This window comes from Sinocyclocheilus rhinocerous, unplaced genomic scaffold, assembly GCF_001515625.1.
Source record: "Sinocyclocheilus rhinocerous isolate Xijiao unplaced genomic scaffold, SAMN03320098_v1.1 scaffold792, whole genome shotgun sequence".
NCBI classification, from domain to species: Eukaryota; Metazoa; Chordata; class Actinopteri; order Cypriniformes; family Cyprinidae; genus Sinocyclocheilus; species Sinocyclocheilus rhinocerous.
The window spans coordinates 2,544,716-2,560,941 of NW_015626872.1; the positions used below are offsets into that span (position 1 = coordinate 2,544,716).

At 37.0% G+C, this 16,226-nt stretch overlaps 3 protein-coding genes across 6 annotated transcripts in view; 2 read left to right on the forward strand and 1 right to left on the reverse strand.

The window, feature by feature from the left end:
- The window catches only part of LOC107720290 (pseudokinase FAM20A-like), a 14,320-nt gene extending 7,782 nt beyond the window's left edge, over positions 1-6,538 (forward strand). Inside the window, exons 4-10 of the mRNA XM_016527973.1 lie at positions 2,201-2,326; positions 3,029-3,209; positions 3,547-3,656; positions 3,820-3,901; positions 5,285-5,344; positions 5,441-5,722; positions 6,313-6,538. Of these exons, the coding sequence (XP_016383459.1) occupies positions 2,201-2,326; positions 3,029-3,209; positions 3,547-3,656; positions 3,820-3,901; positions 5,285-5,344; positions 5,441-5,693 (812 nt within the window). The 3' untranslated portion in view covers positions 5,694-5,722; positions 6,313-6,538. The remainder of the gene's footprint in view (positions 1-2,200; positions 2,327-3,028; positions 3,210-3,546; positions 3,657-3,819; positions 3,902-5,284; positions 5,345-5,440; positions 5,723-6,312) is intronic.
- On the forward strand, positions 5,802-6,538 carry LOC107720038 (pseudokinase FAM20A-like). The gene is made up of 2 exons (XM_016527624.1): positions 5,802-5,934; positions 6,031-6,538. Exons 1-2 carry the CDS (start codon positions 5,834-5,836, stop codon positions 6,281-6,283), a joined length of 354 nt encoding a protein of 117 aa, XP_016383110.1. The 5' UTR covers positions 5,802-5,833; the 3' UTR covers positions 6,284-6,538.
- Positions 6,539-9,453: 2,915 nt separating this feature from the next.
- The window catches only part of LOC107720046 (cAMP-dependent protein kinase type I-alpha regulatory subunit-like), a 15,517-nt gene continuing 8,744 nt past the window's right edge, over positions 9,454-16,226 (reverse strand). For all 4 annotated transcript variants that reach the window (XM_016527655.1, XM_016527638.1, XM_016527646.1 and 1 more), the window contains exons 7-12: positions 14,373-14,531; positions 14,239-14,299; positions 13,545-13,666; positions 13,378-13,459; positions 12,311-12,621; positions 9,454-10,039 (exon numbers count right to left, since the gene is read on the reverse strand). In XM_016527655.1, the coding sequence (XP_016383141.1) occupies positions 12,449-12,621; positions 13,378-13,459; positions 13,545-13,666; positions 14,239-14,299; positions 14,373-14,531 (597 nt within the window). In that variant the 3' untranslated portion in view covers positions 9,454-10,039; positions 12,311-12,448. The remainder of the gene's footprint in view (positions 10,040-12,310; positions 12,622-13,377; positions 13,460-13,544; positions 13,667-14,238; positions 14,300-14,372; positions 14,532-16,226) is intronic.

Genomic DNA, 16,226 nt, shown 5'->3' on the forward strand with positions numbered 1-16,226 from the left:
AACAGAAGTGGAAAGAGGAGAGATAAAAAGCGATACTTATGTCCTTTGCCGGTGTCCTGTCCTATTACAGCTGAAAGGTCGACTCTGGGGAGTAAAAAATAAGATCTCACAGTCCAAACAGAGTCAGGTGTTACAGCAATTTCCTGACAGTTTTAATCCTGTTTTCCACCACAACACAATAAAACTTTAAAAAAAGGAATGTGTGGAAATCATTATACTGGATATCAGTTTGCATATATATATATATATGTATATATATACAGCGGGTAAAATAAGTAATGAACACGTCACCATTTTTTCCAGTAAATATATTTCTAAAGGTGCTGTTGACATGAAATTTTCACCAGATGTCGGTAACAACCCAAGTAATGGTGACGTGTTCAATACTTATTTTACCCGCTGTATATATATATATATATACTGTATATACACACACACTTCCAAGACGTAGGCTAGAATCTGTGATTCCTAAGTACAGTGAATATCCACACCGGTGCGGTGACATTCACCTCAAAACATTAGATTCATCCGCGCTGGAGCCCTGCCGGTGCACACCCACGTTAAGAAAATAATTCCACAAATAACTGCAATTGCAGGTTTCAAACAGAGATGGCAAAACTTGCGGACTGCAGCTTTAAAAGCTTATTGATATTACTGTATTAAAAGCAGTGGAGTAGAGTATTATGAGAGCTGAAATTACCTGCATCTGATACAGCATTCATTCTTCAGCTCAATCTCATATTCACAATAAAACATTAGATTGAATGTCCGCTGAGGAAAGCGATATCTTTGTCGTACTATCCTTTCATCTGTTAAGGGTGATTTCCGATGACAGTGCTGCTCAGTGCAATTGTTGGCTGCGTCTTACAAGCTGTTGTTGAAAGTAAAAATAACTTCCTTGTTTACAACCGCGTTTCAGTTTCTTTCAATATAAGGGTGTACTCACACTAGGCACAGTTGCCTTGAACCAAGCCCGAGCGTGATTATCCCCCTCCCCCGCTGGCCTGCACTCACACTTGCACTAAACATTCCGGGCCGGAGCACGCTTACATCATGTACGTAACCCAATCCCATGCAAGTGCGTTTCAATGGCACGATTTTCTGTTTCTGTTTGGCGTACTATTTATACGCAAAAATTGACTTTGGCGTGCATATGATACACAATGGTTGGGTATAAGGGTGTGGGGTAGGTGCATATATGTACGCCAAACTTCGTATGATATGCACGCAAAAACTGTGTATTATATGTACGCCAAACACGTGTGTATCATATGTATAAATAGCATGCCAAATAGAAACAGAAATTCATGGCAGCTGACATTATAGTGAAAGAATTTGCCGCTTTACTCGAAAAACTAAAATTCCTGGTCATCAATATGAGATCCAGACCCGTTATAAACCTAAAGATACTTGATTTAATTAAATTAATTGAAAAGTGTACTGTAGTAGTAGTAATAGAAGATGTTTGCGGTCATAATGATGACTAATAATATTTCATAAACAACAACAGCCATCATAAAAGTTCCTAGGCAATTCAGTCAAAAGTACAAAAGCTGCGCTCTGATATACTGCATTGAAGTTACATAAACATGATGAGATTTTGCCAAAACTATTTGCTCTGGAACAAATAATAGATGAATGAGACCAAAGATTGCCTGTTGGATTTACCCAAAACGAAATATATCTCATGTTTACCCACAATAGAGACATCAGAGCCAGCGGTAAATTCCGGAAGATCTGGCCGAGGTGAGGCGCTCTCTCCTCGGGTTTATGAGCGCATAACGGCAGCTGACGCGCTGGAGCTCACGTCTCCGAAAACATCAAAGCAAATTTTCAAATAGACGCTATTTTTATTAATAGACCATCTAAACAAGCACATTCTCGCCCAAAAAAACTCTTAAAACTACATTCTGTAACACAAAACAGCATTATTTTTAAACATTATAGTGGATTTGGGCGGAGTGATACGAACAGTGAAATGGTTGTTGGAGTTCTGTTATCACTCTAATATCGCACTCTTATCAGCCAATCAGATTCGAGGACCAGAAATAACTGTTGTGTGTATATATATATATATATGTGTATGTATGTATATACTGTGTGTATGTATATATATAATGTAAAGAGGCTTCATTGTCAAGAATCAGGTTGAAATGAACACTGAATCAGATGGCAAGCTATTAATGTGTGAATATGTGTGTTTTGTGCAGAGTGCTGGACTTCCGGAGAGTTCCACCGGTGACGGGACGCTTCATCAACGTGACGGGAGAAATTCTGTACATAACACACAATGAAGAACTGCGCAGTGTGTTCTTCACCTCTCCAGGTTGACTTTACCAGTCACAAAACAAAAACATTTTATATAATACATACTACTGTAATTGCCACCAAAAGTTTGGGGTAAGCACTTTTTTTTTCTTTTATTCATCAGGGATGCATTAAATTGATTAAAAGTGAGAGTAAAGATATTTATAATGTTACAAACAGAGTTCTATTTTAAAATAAATGCTGTTCTTTTGTACTTTCTATTCATCTGTGAATCCTGCAAAATCAAATGTATCACAGTTTCCACAAAATTATTGGACTGTTTTCAACATTGATAATAATCAGAAATGTTTCTTGAGCAGCAAATCAGCATATTAGAATGATTTCTGAAGATCATGTGACACTGAAGACTGGAGTAATGATGCTGAAAATACAGCTGCGCATCACAGAAATAAATTACAGTTTAACAGATATTCACATAGAAAACAGCTGATTTAAATCACAATAATATTTCACATTTTTAAAAAAAATTTTGTTTAAATAAATGCTGAGCAGAAGAGACTTCTTTCAAAAACATTAAAAAGACCCCAAACGGTTTAAATCACAATAATATTTCACATTTTTAAAAAAAATTTTGTTTAAATAAATGTTGAGCAGAAGAGACTTCTTTCAAAAACATTAAAAAGACCCCAAACTTTTATATACAGTACTTCTAATTTTTGGGCCTGTTTTATATCAGAGCGTGAGTTTTTTCTTTGACCAGCCAACAACACATGTTTCTTCGCCAAGTGTTTATACGTGTGTAAGTCGGAGTATGCGGTGTGTGGTCACCCGGATCTGCTGGAGGGCTCCATGTCTGCTTATCTGCCGGGTTTGAGCATCGCGCCTCGAATCTCCATCCCAAACCCCTGGATCCGCGCCTACAGTTTCACCGGGACAGAGGAGTACGCTGGCACTGCCATACACACTCAATCACTCTTCACTTTCTTCTTTGTGACTTAACAAGAACAGGAATGTGTTTTAAGAAAGTTAAAAAGCATCCATTTAGATTCAGGTTAACTTGATTTATGCAGAAAATAAAACAATATTCCAGTCCGACCAACACTGGTTGTTTTATGTAACGTAGAATGTCCTTATTTGGACTGAGAAGTCCAGCTCTTGATCCAAACCGTGGCTAAGAAGCAAAGATGCTTGTCATGCTCACAAAAGGGTCTAAAGTTCAGTAATGTTCAGATGAGTCCAACAGCTTGAAGCAATTAACGTCTTCTCTTTCTTTCTCAGGTGGGAGGTCAACCCGTTATACTGCGATAACGTCAAAAAACTATATCCCTACAACTCTGGGAACAGACTGCTCAACATTATCGACATGGCGATATTTGACTTTCTCACAGGCATGTTAATATCCACACACGATGGAATTAACTTCATGCCAAAATTTTACGTAAAGTGATTTCATACCTGACAATCAAAGTGGTGTGTTGATGGTTGGTTTTGCACCAAAATAAGGAAACTTTAAAGCCAGTGTACTGACCTTAATTTTCCTTCATATTTTAGGAAACATGGACAGACACCACTATGAAGTTTTCACCAAGTTTGGAGATGATGGTTTCCTGCTCCACTTAGACAACGCCAGAGGGTATGTGCTCATCTGGACATGAACACTGAACTCATTTCTGCAATGCACTGCACAGTTTTCACTGCTGCGATCACGTCTTTTGCGGCGGCTTGTGAAATGCATGGCATTTTATAAACAGCACTCAAGTCAAAAGAGGTTCAGCTTTTAAAACGTGTCTTGAGACCTTGTGTTTCTTTTTTATTCCACTTCCTTACATCTATATAATAAAAATAAAGGTTCTGTGTGAATGGCCCCTCTCACTGTTTAATTATCAAAGCGGTTTATTGTCAAAGCCCATTTTCGATATAAGAAAAAAAATGTAATGCTTTGGAAAATCATGATGTAAAATGTCAAAATTATGAGTCAGTTATGAGATAAGTTAAAACTGACAAAAAATTGAAATAATGAGATGAAAGTCATAACTGAGTCGAAATTACAACAAAAAGATTAAAATTATGACAAAAAGTCCTGATTATAAGATAAAGTCAACAAAGTCAAAATTTCAAGTCAAGTCAAGACAAAAGGTCAAAATCATGACAGAAAGTCATAATTTAGGTAAGTCTTAATTGAGATAGGTAGAATTACAACAACAAAAAAAATCTAAATTATGACACAAAAAGTCATAATTGAGATAAATACTCAAAACTGACAAAAAAAGTCAAAATTATGAGATAAAAAGTTGAAAGTGTGACAAAATCATAATTTTGACTTTGTCAATTTCAACATCTCAATTATGAGATACAAAGTCATAATTATGTAAAAAATCTAAATAATCACACAAAACTCAAAATTGGGATAAGTTGAAATGTGACAAAAAGTCAAAATGATGACATAGGTCATAATTATGAGACAAAAAGTTGGCATTGTGACAAAAAAAGTCATAATAATTGAGATAAAAGGTCGAAAAGGACAAAGTCAAAATTATGAGATAAAAGTGAAAGTATCACAAAAAAATCGAAATACAAGGTAAAAAGTTACATTTTATGTCATAATTTGGACTTTTTGTCACAATTTTACTGATATGATTATGACTTAGTATCTCATAATTTCTGTTTTTGTCATCACTTGGACTTTTCCTAATTATGATTTACCAAAACACGATTTTATTTTGATAAAAATCATAATAATTAAGATAAAAGGTCAAAAAGGACAGTCAAAATTATGAGATAAAAGTGAAAGTATCACAAAAAATTGAAATACAAGGTAAAAGGTTACATTTTATGTCATAATTTTGACTTTTTGTCACAATTTTCACTGATATGATTATGACTTAGTATCTCATAATTTCTGTTTTGTCATCACTTGGACTTTTCCTAATTATTATTTACCAAAGCACGATTTTATTTTTATTTATTTATTTGTTATGTGGCCAATCGGGCTTCTTCATCCTCTTGTTTGCTGCAGATTTGGCCGGCCTTCTCGTGATGTGGTGTCCATTCTTGCTCCGTTGACCCAGTGTTGCATGTAAGGGTCTTTCTCAAATATCAAATGATATTATTCTGAAGTTCATCTGAAGGACGGTATTAGACATACACTTAATAAAGCCATGACCTCTCACAGGATCAAGCGCTCCACGCTGTTCAGACTGAAGCTTCTGGCGCAGTCCGAGTACCGTCTGAGCGACGTCATGCGGGCATCCCTCTCCAGAGACCCTCTCACGCCAGTCCTGACTGAGGACCACCTGCAGGCCTTGGACCGCCGGCTGGACCAGGTGCTCAGGACGGTGGGAAAGTGTGTGAAGAAGCTGGGAGAACCACCAGTGGTGATCACAGACTTTGTAGAGTCATCCAGAGTAACTACAAGCAACAGGTGACAGAACGAGAAGAGCCAGGGTTTGAGGAGATATGATATGATTATGACTTAGTATCTCATAATTTCTGTTTTGTCATCACTTGGACTTTTCCTAATTATTATTTACCAAAGCACGATTTTATTTTTATTTATTTATTTGTTATGTGGCCAATCGGGCTTCTTCATCCTCTTGTTTGCTGCAGATTTGGCCGGCCTTCTCGTGATGTGGTGTCCATTCTTGCTCCGTTGACCCAGTGTTGCATGTAAGGGTCTTTCTCAAATATCAAATGATATTATTCTGAAGTTCATCTGAAGGACGGTATTAGACATACACTTAATAAAGCCATGACCTCTCACAGGATCAAGCGCTCCACGCTGTTCAGACTGAAGCTTCTGGCGCAGTCCGAGTACCGTCTGAGCGACGTCATGCGGGCATCCCTCTCCAGAGACCCTCTCACGCCAGTCCTGACTGAGGACCACCTGCAGGCCTTGGACCGCCGGCTGGACCAGGTGCTCAGGACGGTGGGAAAGTGTGTGAAGAAGCTGGGAGAACCACCAGTGGTGATCACAGACTTTGTAGAGTCATCCAGAGTAACTACAAGCAACAGGTGACAGAACGAGAAGAGCCAGGGTTTGAGGAGATATCAGCGATCCACTGTGTTACTGACTGTGTACTTTATGATCACTTCCAGACTAAGCCACTGAACTAAATCAGACCCTGTTGTGCAAAATCATGGCATCTAAAGACATCAGGAGGAAAAAGTATTTGTATTTCTGATAAATGCTCTGGGGCTGTGTCATATTATTAGTCTTAATTGTCAAAATTGACCAAAAGGTCAAAATTATGAGACGAAAAGTCAAAATTATGAGATAATTATTGAGAGTTAAAGTTTACAAAAAACAAAATTATGAGATACATGAATTATCATGAAGCATCTAAAGATGAGATCAACGTCAATTATAAAAGTATTTTTGTTATTATGACTATGCAATTTTACCTGTCATGATAACTTAGTATCTCATAATTTCAATATACAAGTATATATAATATAAATACATGACTTTTTATGTCATTTTATTCTCATATTTATGACTTTGTGTCATAATTGATTGGCAAAAAATGGCTGTGTGATATTACTAAAAAGCCTTAAAGGTGTCAAAGAAATGAGAAACCAAAATTCCCTTGATCTTTTGACATAGAAGAGGTCATTGTGCTATAAAAACATCCTGTAGGTTTCAGAACTCTTAACTTTCTCGTTAGTCCAAAAACAGTTTATAATGAAGGCAGTCTGCCGTTTTAAAACGACAGCTTTAGGAATGTTCTACTCTATGATGTAATAGTGTGGATAAACCCCGCCCCCGAAGAAGAAGATCGACATCGCTGCCTGTTTAGCCCCGCCCACCGATTCTACAACACTGGATAAAACTGAGATAAATAAGTCAACATTAAAACAGTGAAATAAAAAGTAAATTCTAAAAAGCATGATTTGTCAATTTCGACTGTTATGAATGAGTATCTCATAATTTCAACTTTCTATCTCATAAGTATCACTATCTCATAATTTTGACCTTTTATCTCATGTTTATAACTTTGTATTATAATTATGATTGGCTAAAATTGGCTGTGGGATATTACTAAAAAGTAAAAAAAAAAATTTGAGGAACAAAGTCATAATTATAACAAAGTCAAAATGATCACAAAAGTCAAAATTATGAGAAATCAGAGAGATTAAAAGTTACAATTGTGACAGCTATAATTATGAGATAAGTCTTAATTGAGATGAAGAGTTGAAACTGATTTTAAACAATCAAAACTATGAGAGTCCAAATTATCATGAAACTGAAATAAAAAAGTAAATAAACAAACAGAATGTGTCATGTCTCATAAGTATCACTTTTTACCTCATAATTATGATTGGCTAAAATTGGCTGTGTGATATTACTAAAAAAGTAAAATTGAGGTACAAAGTCATAATTATAACAAAGTCAAAATGATCACAAAAATCTAATTTATGAGAAATCAGAGAGATTAAAAGTTACAATTGTGACAGCTATAATTATGATACGTCAAAATTATGAGATAAATCATAATTGAGATAAAGAGTTGAAACTGACTTTAAACAAAATCAAAACTATGAGAGCCCAAATTATCATGAAACTGAAATAAAAAGTAAATAATAAAAAAACAGAATGTGTCATAATCAGGACTTGTCAATTTCTACTGTCATGATGACTATCTCATAATTTCAACTTTCTGTCTCATAAGTATCACTTTTTACCTCATAATTATGATTGGCTAAAAAGGGCTGTAATATATGACTTCAGAAAGCTCCCTAACAACACATTTAAGTGGTTGTCCTGATCTGGTTTGGACTGAAATCCCGAGCCAGACACATGATGCAGCATCCGCAGGAAAGATAAGATCTTCAGATCTCCTTACATCAGCACACGCACCATTCATGTGGTGCTTTACCTGCACAGCGGGAAGCGTTTCCTCTGATTATCCCTTCCCTTTCTGTCCATTTTTCTACAAACAACCATTAGTGGCGGCTGAGCTGAGGATGCAGCACACAAACACACAGCCACATCACAGCGGTAGGTTCTCTACAGGAGCTAAAGGCTGATTTTCCAGACGGATCGTAAGCGTGTAATCCTCAGCCGTCTCATCTGCTCGTACTTCACAGGCTGTCGAGTCTGTGAGAACCAAATCATTTGACGTGTTTAAGCTTTGTTGCAGTTTGTGGTTCGCCACACTATTGCACTATTGTCTTGTAAATTGAAGCTGGCTTAAACATGTCAGCATTAATGTGACCTTAAATGCTCAAGATGTGTTAACATTTTATTTGTAACATTCTGAATTGGTGGTGGTGGATAAATATAATCTGAAAAACTGTAAATCAAAACCTGGTCATAATTATTTCATGACTGTTTGTCACATTGCCTCATTAAAATGACAAAACATTTGCATACTTTCAGATTCAGTCCAGCTCCTGAAAGCCTCATGTGATGCATGTAAAAACTATTGGAGTATGATCACAAAATTTACATTTAAGCATAAAAACATGATCTGATTTTACCACTCAAGCAGTCATGACTTGACCGAGTACATGAAATGCAAAATTAAAATTCATCACTTCAGTCCCATCTGATAACTTGAAGCAGTAGCTCGTACTTTTTTCTCATTTGAGGCCATAATAATGAGCATTTCAGCATACAAACCCAGGATGTTTCAAATTATATTCCAGAACTATATCTGCAGTATGTATAGCATAACAGCATTCAAATGCAGAAAGTATCCAACTATACTTTGTTTACCAAAATGTGGCATATACACTACAATTCAAAATATTTTTTCATGTTTCTGGAAGTCTCTTCTGCTCAGCAAGGCTGCATTTATTTGAGCAAAATACAGTAAAAACTGAAATATTACAATATTATAATTAAAAACAGCCGTTTTCTGTGACTATCTGTTAAACTGTCATTTATTTCTGTGATCAAAGCTGTATTTTCAGCATCAGTCTTCAGTGTCACATGATCCTTCAGAAATCATTCTAATATGCTGATTTGCTGCTCAAGAAACATTTCTGATTATTATCAATGTTGAAAACAGTCGTGCTGCACAATATTTTTGTGGAAATTGTGATACATTTTATTTTTCAGGATTCACAGATGAACAGAAAGTTCAAAAGAACAGCATTTATTCGAAATAATCTTTTGTAACAAATGTCTTTACTGTCACTTTTGATAAATTTAATGCATTCTTGATGCCTAATTAAAACTTTTTTTTTTTTTAAATCTTTCTCAAGTGGCCCTTCCTTTTTTTCTGACAAATGAATCGGAAGTAAATAAAGCTCATTTTAATCAAACTGCCAAAAATGAACACATTTTAACACAAAATAAAAATGCAAAACACTTTTAGCAACTAACTGTAACAAGTTACTGTCAATATGACACCTGAACAGCACTCGTATGCCACATGACCCTGTTACAGTAATAATAGCTCCATTCTGAACAGTCAGATTTTCTCTCGGTTGAACGCTGCCCTCTTGTGTCTTGTACAGCTTTATGAATACTTGAAATAAAGACAAATAAGATTTGTTCATTTGTCTGGAAACAAAGTCTTCCACTGCATTTGAGGGTTTAATAACAACCTTTTTATTGCTTAAACTGCCATTTGGACGATCTACACCAAAATGATCATTTTTTTCTGGGTAACATTGACAAATCGAACATCATCAGTGGTCCACGATATATCAGCAACTCATACGAGAGCATTAACAGCTCTATTCATCTGTTCATTCATCAGTTGCTCTCCATTCACTGATAGAAAACACAAGCGGCGGCGCTGCCATGAAGATGGAAATCAACCTAATAAACATTACAAAGATGCAAAGATGAAGCTGAAAGAGTTTGAAAATCCTGTGTTACACCATTTTAACATGCATTTCTCAAAAACTAAAACAAGGAGCATTTTGTGAATGAAGAGAATCAAAGAACGATTGCTTTGGATTGTTTAACAGCAAAACAGAATATGGACACGTAAACAACAAATCGCCAATCTTCCGTTTAACTTAAAACAAACAAACAAAAAAAACCTCCTTGTAGGATTTTCATAAAAACGTATTGACGTCGTGAGCAGAATGAATTTCTTTTTCTGCTTCGCGACTGTTTTTAAACAGTACTGCTAGAAAAACCTAATTTTATAATCGTTTCTGTCTTTTATTTCAACATTAAAACTGCTACAAGCCTGTTTAAAGGCACAGTTCACCCAGAATTGAAAATGTGCTCACCCTCGGGTCATCCCAGATCAGGATGAGTTTGTTTCTTCATCAGGTTTGTAGAAATGTAGCATTGCATCAGTGTCTCAGCAATGGATGCTCTGCAGTGAATGGGTGCCGTCAGAATGAGAGTCCAAACAGCTGATAAAAACATCACAATAATCCACAAGTAATCCACAGCACTCCAGTCCATCAGTTAACATCTGGAGAAGACAAAAGCTGAAACTAATCCAGCATTAAGACGTTTTTAACTAAAATACATTGAGTCCATGATCCATAATAACTCTTCCTCCAGTGAGTCAGTGTTCTGGTGTGAATCAGGAGAGAAATCTGCACAGATCAAGCAGCGTTTAAACAGCTCTAAACTAATATGTTAGCTGGATTTTGATGCGAGAGACAACAGCAGATGCACTTTTTCACTGGAGGAAGAGTTATTATGGATTATGGACTCATATTTGAGTTTAAAGTGTCTAAATGCTGGATTAGTTTCAGCTTTTGTCTTCTCCAGATGTTAACTGATGGACTGGAGTGCTGTGGATTACTTGTGGATTATTGTGATGTTTTTATCAGCTGTTTGGACTCTCATTCTGACGGCACCCATTCACTGCAGAGCATCCATTGCTGAGACACTGATGCAATGCTACATTTCTACAAACCTGATGAAGAAACAAACTCATCTTGATCATGCATGGCCTGAGGGTGAGTCAGTTTTCAACACTTTTCATTTTTGGGTGAACCGTTCCTTTAAGAACAGCCACAGAAACACTTGACATTATGACGTGTGACTAACTGTGCACCTTCGTGGAAAAATAAACTTGTTAAAAAATAAAACTGGTATTTCTCAGCATATACTGATAGAAAGGTAAATACTGAAGCATTCTGACTGAAAGCTCATTCGGTGACACACAAATGAAACGAAATCTGTCACGCTCTCCTCTAGAAGCTAAATTCAAGTCGAGAAGTGAGGCTCTGTGCAACGTTTGACACTGGCATCGCAACAGAACACTAACTACTATCGTTTCCAGCTTTCTCATAGTTATTGGTTTTCAAATGAGTTTTAAAATTTGATTTTACAATAAACCCTAAACGTATAGATACTGCACAGGAACGGCCTCACGAGTTTCTACGATAAGCAGTAACACGAGTTACGTAATCAGATTAATTTTTCAAGTAACTAGTAAATTTTAATTTACAAGAGAATATCGGAGTTACTTTTTCAAACAAGTAACGCAAGTTACTTTTTTTTCCAGTTTATTGACTGACAGCTCTCCTGTCCCCATGCTGAGAGAAATCAGATGTTACTGTAGTTCTAATATAAATATGAATATGCATTAATTCATCTCACTCACAAAAAACTAAAAAACACAGATTCAGTGTTCCTTAAAATGAATAAAAATAATGCAACTCAGAATATGACGCAAACCTGCAATAATTAAATGTTAAACAACACAAATATCCTTTATGTATTTAATCCCATTCTATTAGCTTTTATGGAGTAACGCAATATTGTAACGCATTACTTTTAAGTGTAACTTTCCCCAGCGCTGACGATAAGCAACTGAACACAAACTGCAAGAGTGTGTGCTGGAATGATGAGAAGAAATAAAACAGCATGTGTTCATGTTGATAAAGGAGGGGAAATGAGGCAGTAAGGCTTAAAGAAAAGAACCAGCACAGCCATATATGTAGGCAGTTCATCTTATAAAACTAGTCTTAAAAAACTGGTCTGTGAGGGTAAAATGGTTTTAGAATAACTCTACTATAAATATATTCATACTCCTCTATTGTTTTCATTGACTACTCGGAATTAAAGGTAAAAACACTGCAGAGTAAAGGCTGTGACTGGACTGGAGGAACGTACGTTTGATTGTCTGTCCTTTCATTCGGCTCTAAGTGTCCGGCGATGAAAGCAGCCGTTAAAGCTCTGGACTTAACGAAGCGGTAATGAGCCTCTGAACATGAGCTGGGCCCTGCGGGAAAGGTTTTCAGGGTGGGGCTCTCAGACGGAGAGCGACACGAAGCTGTTGTACTGTTGGATGTTGCGTTTGAGGATGTCTGAACACGGGCCCAAGACACGCTCGAAACGCGGCCGGTCCAGCTTGACGCATTTGAGCGGCCCACGGGCCACGACGGTGGCGGCACGGGGTCGGTTCATCAGCAGAGCGATCTCACCTAGTGAACACATACAACACACAAATATTAATGTTACTCATATTCTTTATTTGTATTATTTTTTTATATGTGACCCTGGAGCACAAAACCAGTCATAAGGGTCAATTTTTTGAAATTGAGAATTATGCATCATCTGAAAGCTGAATAAATAATCTTTCCATTGATGTGTGGTTTGTTAGGATAGGACAATATTTGACTTGATGTATTGCTCTTATCTGTAAGATCAAAACTGAAAGTGTAATTTAAGTTCTTTTCGGTGTTATCAGGAGAAGATGCCACAAAACGCGTATCCGCGTTAGTCGACCTCAGAGGGTTAAGACTGCTTTTGTGCTCCAGGGACACATTTTATATTAATGTCACTGAATATGATCTGTTAGTCAATACAATTCCAAATATAATACAATTTATTCAATACTTAGTTTTATGAAGCTATATAGTGCAATTTATTAAAAAAATAATAATATAAAATTTGCTATTTTTATGCCTATGAATTGACCCTTATGACTGGTTTTGTGCTCCAGGGTCACATATATTAATGCATTAATATATTTACATAAAAGGTAGTTCATACAAAAACGTCATTCAGAGCCTAAATCATGAAATGTCTGAGGTTCCATTTTTATATCGAGGAATGTGGATGGTGACTTATACTGCAGAACTCACCATCCACTTCTACTTTATAAAAATAGAAGCTCGGACATCTCTTTTTTTCATTTTTGGGTGACTATCGCTTTAAGAATGTGCACCGAAACTTACCGAAGTAGTCTGACGGTCCTACCCGGCCGACCTCCACGAACTCCTCATACTCTGACCTGCGCTGCAGAACGGCTGCACATCCCTGAGGAGACAGACGGCCGGACCTCAGAAAACACAACTCTTACGCAAACACTGACAGGCTTTCAGCAGAGCTTCAGATACTGCACCTCCAGGATGATGAAGAACTCGTCCCCTGGTTCTCCCTGAACCACGATCTTCTGTCCGTCCTCGAACTGCACCGGCTCCAGAGCGTCAGCCACGGTCAGACGCTCCCACTTATCCAGAGACTCTGCAGTCAGCACATACACTCAAGATACAGCAACTACACACAGAGCTCTCTCGCTCTATATATACAGTCATTTGTAGTTATAGAATTTGATAAATGTGACCCTGGAGCACAAAACCAGTCATAAGGGTCATTTTTGTGAAATTAAGATTTATGCATCATCTGAAAGCTGAAAAAATCCGCTCTCCATTGATGTATGGTTTGTTAGGATAGGACAATATTTGAAAATCTGGAATCTGAGGGTGCAAAAAAATCTAAATATTGAGAAAATCATCTTTAAAATTGTTCAAATGAAGTTCTTAGCAATGCATATTACTAATCAAAAATTAAGTTTTGATATATTTACAGTAGGAAATTTACAAAATATCTTCATGGAACATGATCTTTACTTAATATCCTAATGATTTTTGGCATAAAAGAAAAATCAGTAATTTTGACCCATACAATGGCTATTGTTACAAATATACCCCAGCGACTTAAGACCTGCTTTTGTGCTCCAGGGACACATATTGTCTTGTACTTGCGAATGCAATATCGCGTCTCGTCACACATCAGAGCTAGATAATCAGACTTACCTAAAATAGATACTTTGCTCATGAACTCCTCGTACATCTTCCTCTTCCTCAAAGTGCTTCCCTGTGATCAAACACAGGACAGATGTATGTTTTGTTGCGTGTGGTGTGTGTGTGTGAGTGTAGGGCAGCTGTACCATCAGTATTCTCCTGTAGCTGTCTCTGTCGATGCCCCAGAGCTTGGCGTTGGTCTTGGCTCGGACGGTGGCGGCTCTCGGGGTGCCGTAGATCAGAGCCAGCTCTCCGAAGCTGCCGCCCTCGCCGATGCTGGTGACCCACTCGCTATTCACACACACCTGCGAGCCAATCAGGATACAGACAGAGCAAATCCAGAGAGGGACTTTTAGGCTGAAAAATTTTTTTTTATATGAAGACATCTTAAACTGGGTGTAAAAGTTTTTCCGGTGACAACAGCGTCGTACTTAACAAGAATGAGTTCGAGAGTCAAAGTATTTTTATACAAATTAGAGATTATGACAATGCTTGAACTGCCGGTACTTTACTCTACAAAGCACAAACATTTCACAATTAACTTTTTGCGCCAGCTCGGGTCATCAAATACAAGTTTGTTAAATTCTAAATGGTGGCAGTTATAATTCAGTTAGTTTTGCCGTTCTGTCCGTTTGGTGCTGGCTGTGCATTATGACTCTCCATGTGAATTTTCGCTATTATTATTATTAAAGTTTGTTGTATTAAATACAACATAAATATAAATATTGTATTGTATGCTCTCCTTTGCATTATTAACGTGATGGTTTAAATGTACGTTGTATAATGTGGCCTGGGAAATAAATATTAAACAAGAGATGATTCGGATTCGTGACTTTATTCCTATCGTATCAGATTACGTCGTTGTGTTGAGTTTAATACGCTTCAACCGGACTCAGAATTGTTTAATGTGTTCTTGGAAAAAATGTGCATCTGGACATAAATGAGGTCACTTTTAAGTAATTTATCATGACGTGGTGATTCGAGGGAAATGACTGAGTAAATTGAGATAATACGCTCAAATGTACCGGCGATCAAAGACTATATAAAGAGGGATGTCGGAGATGGAGAATAGAAACCATCTGGCGCAATGTTATCACGAGTCAGCGGTCTGAGTGGCCTTAGAAGTTACAAACAAGTAAAATGTTATTTCTTTGTAGATTATATAACAACAACTTGGAAAACAGACAAAACAGAAAAGGTAAGAAGCATTATTTGAGAAAAGGGCATACTAATATAATAGGCGCAGGCCTGTAACAGAACTAACTTTACCCTGCGCTGACATGCTAGTCACTTGCTAATCATGCTAGCAACATGCTAGTAGCATGCTAATCATGCTAGCAACATGCTAGTTACTTGCTAATCATGCCAGCAATATGCTAGTAACAGATTAATCATGCTAAAAACATGCTAATCATGCTAGAAACATGTTATCAACATCTATTGAAATTTTCAAACCTCAGGCTTTTACAACTGCTTTAAACTCTCAGACTAGGCTTTCTCAAGCCAACCTAGTTTGTCTTGATGAACTTTTTTATCTAGTTATTATTATTATTATCAGGTTAGTAATACTTTCTAATTAATATTAGGGCTTATTTGTATTTTGTACCAATATTTTTTTCTCAGGATTTTTACAGTGTTATAACTAGAGCCCGACCGATATATCGTTTTGCCGATATTATCCGCCGATATGAGCCTGTCGCCGATATATCGGTATCGGCGAATATGCCGCCGATATGAAATTTTTTTTACAGAACATGTAATGCAGATAAAATGCTTGAAATGGTGTAATTACTTAGTTTGTCCAGCAGAGCGCGCTCCATTGTTTGCTACTGGCGACCTGGATGAAACGCTTTAAAGCTTAAGTAAATGGAAAACCCTTGAAACTTTGAACGGCCATATCTCCGTAACGGTGTGGCGAGTCCGCACCAAATTCGGGGGATCTCTTCAGCTCAAGGAACCCTCTCGAACGCAAATCGAGTGTACGTCTAGAGGCCCGCTTT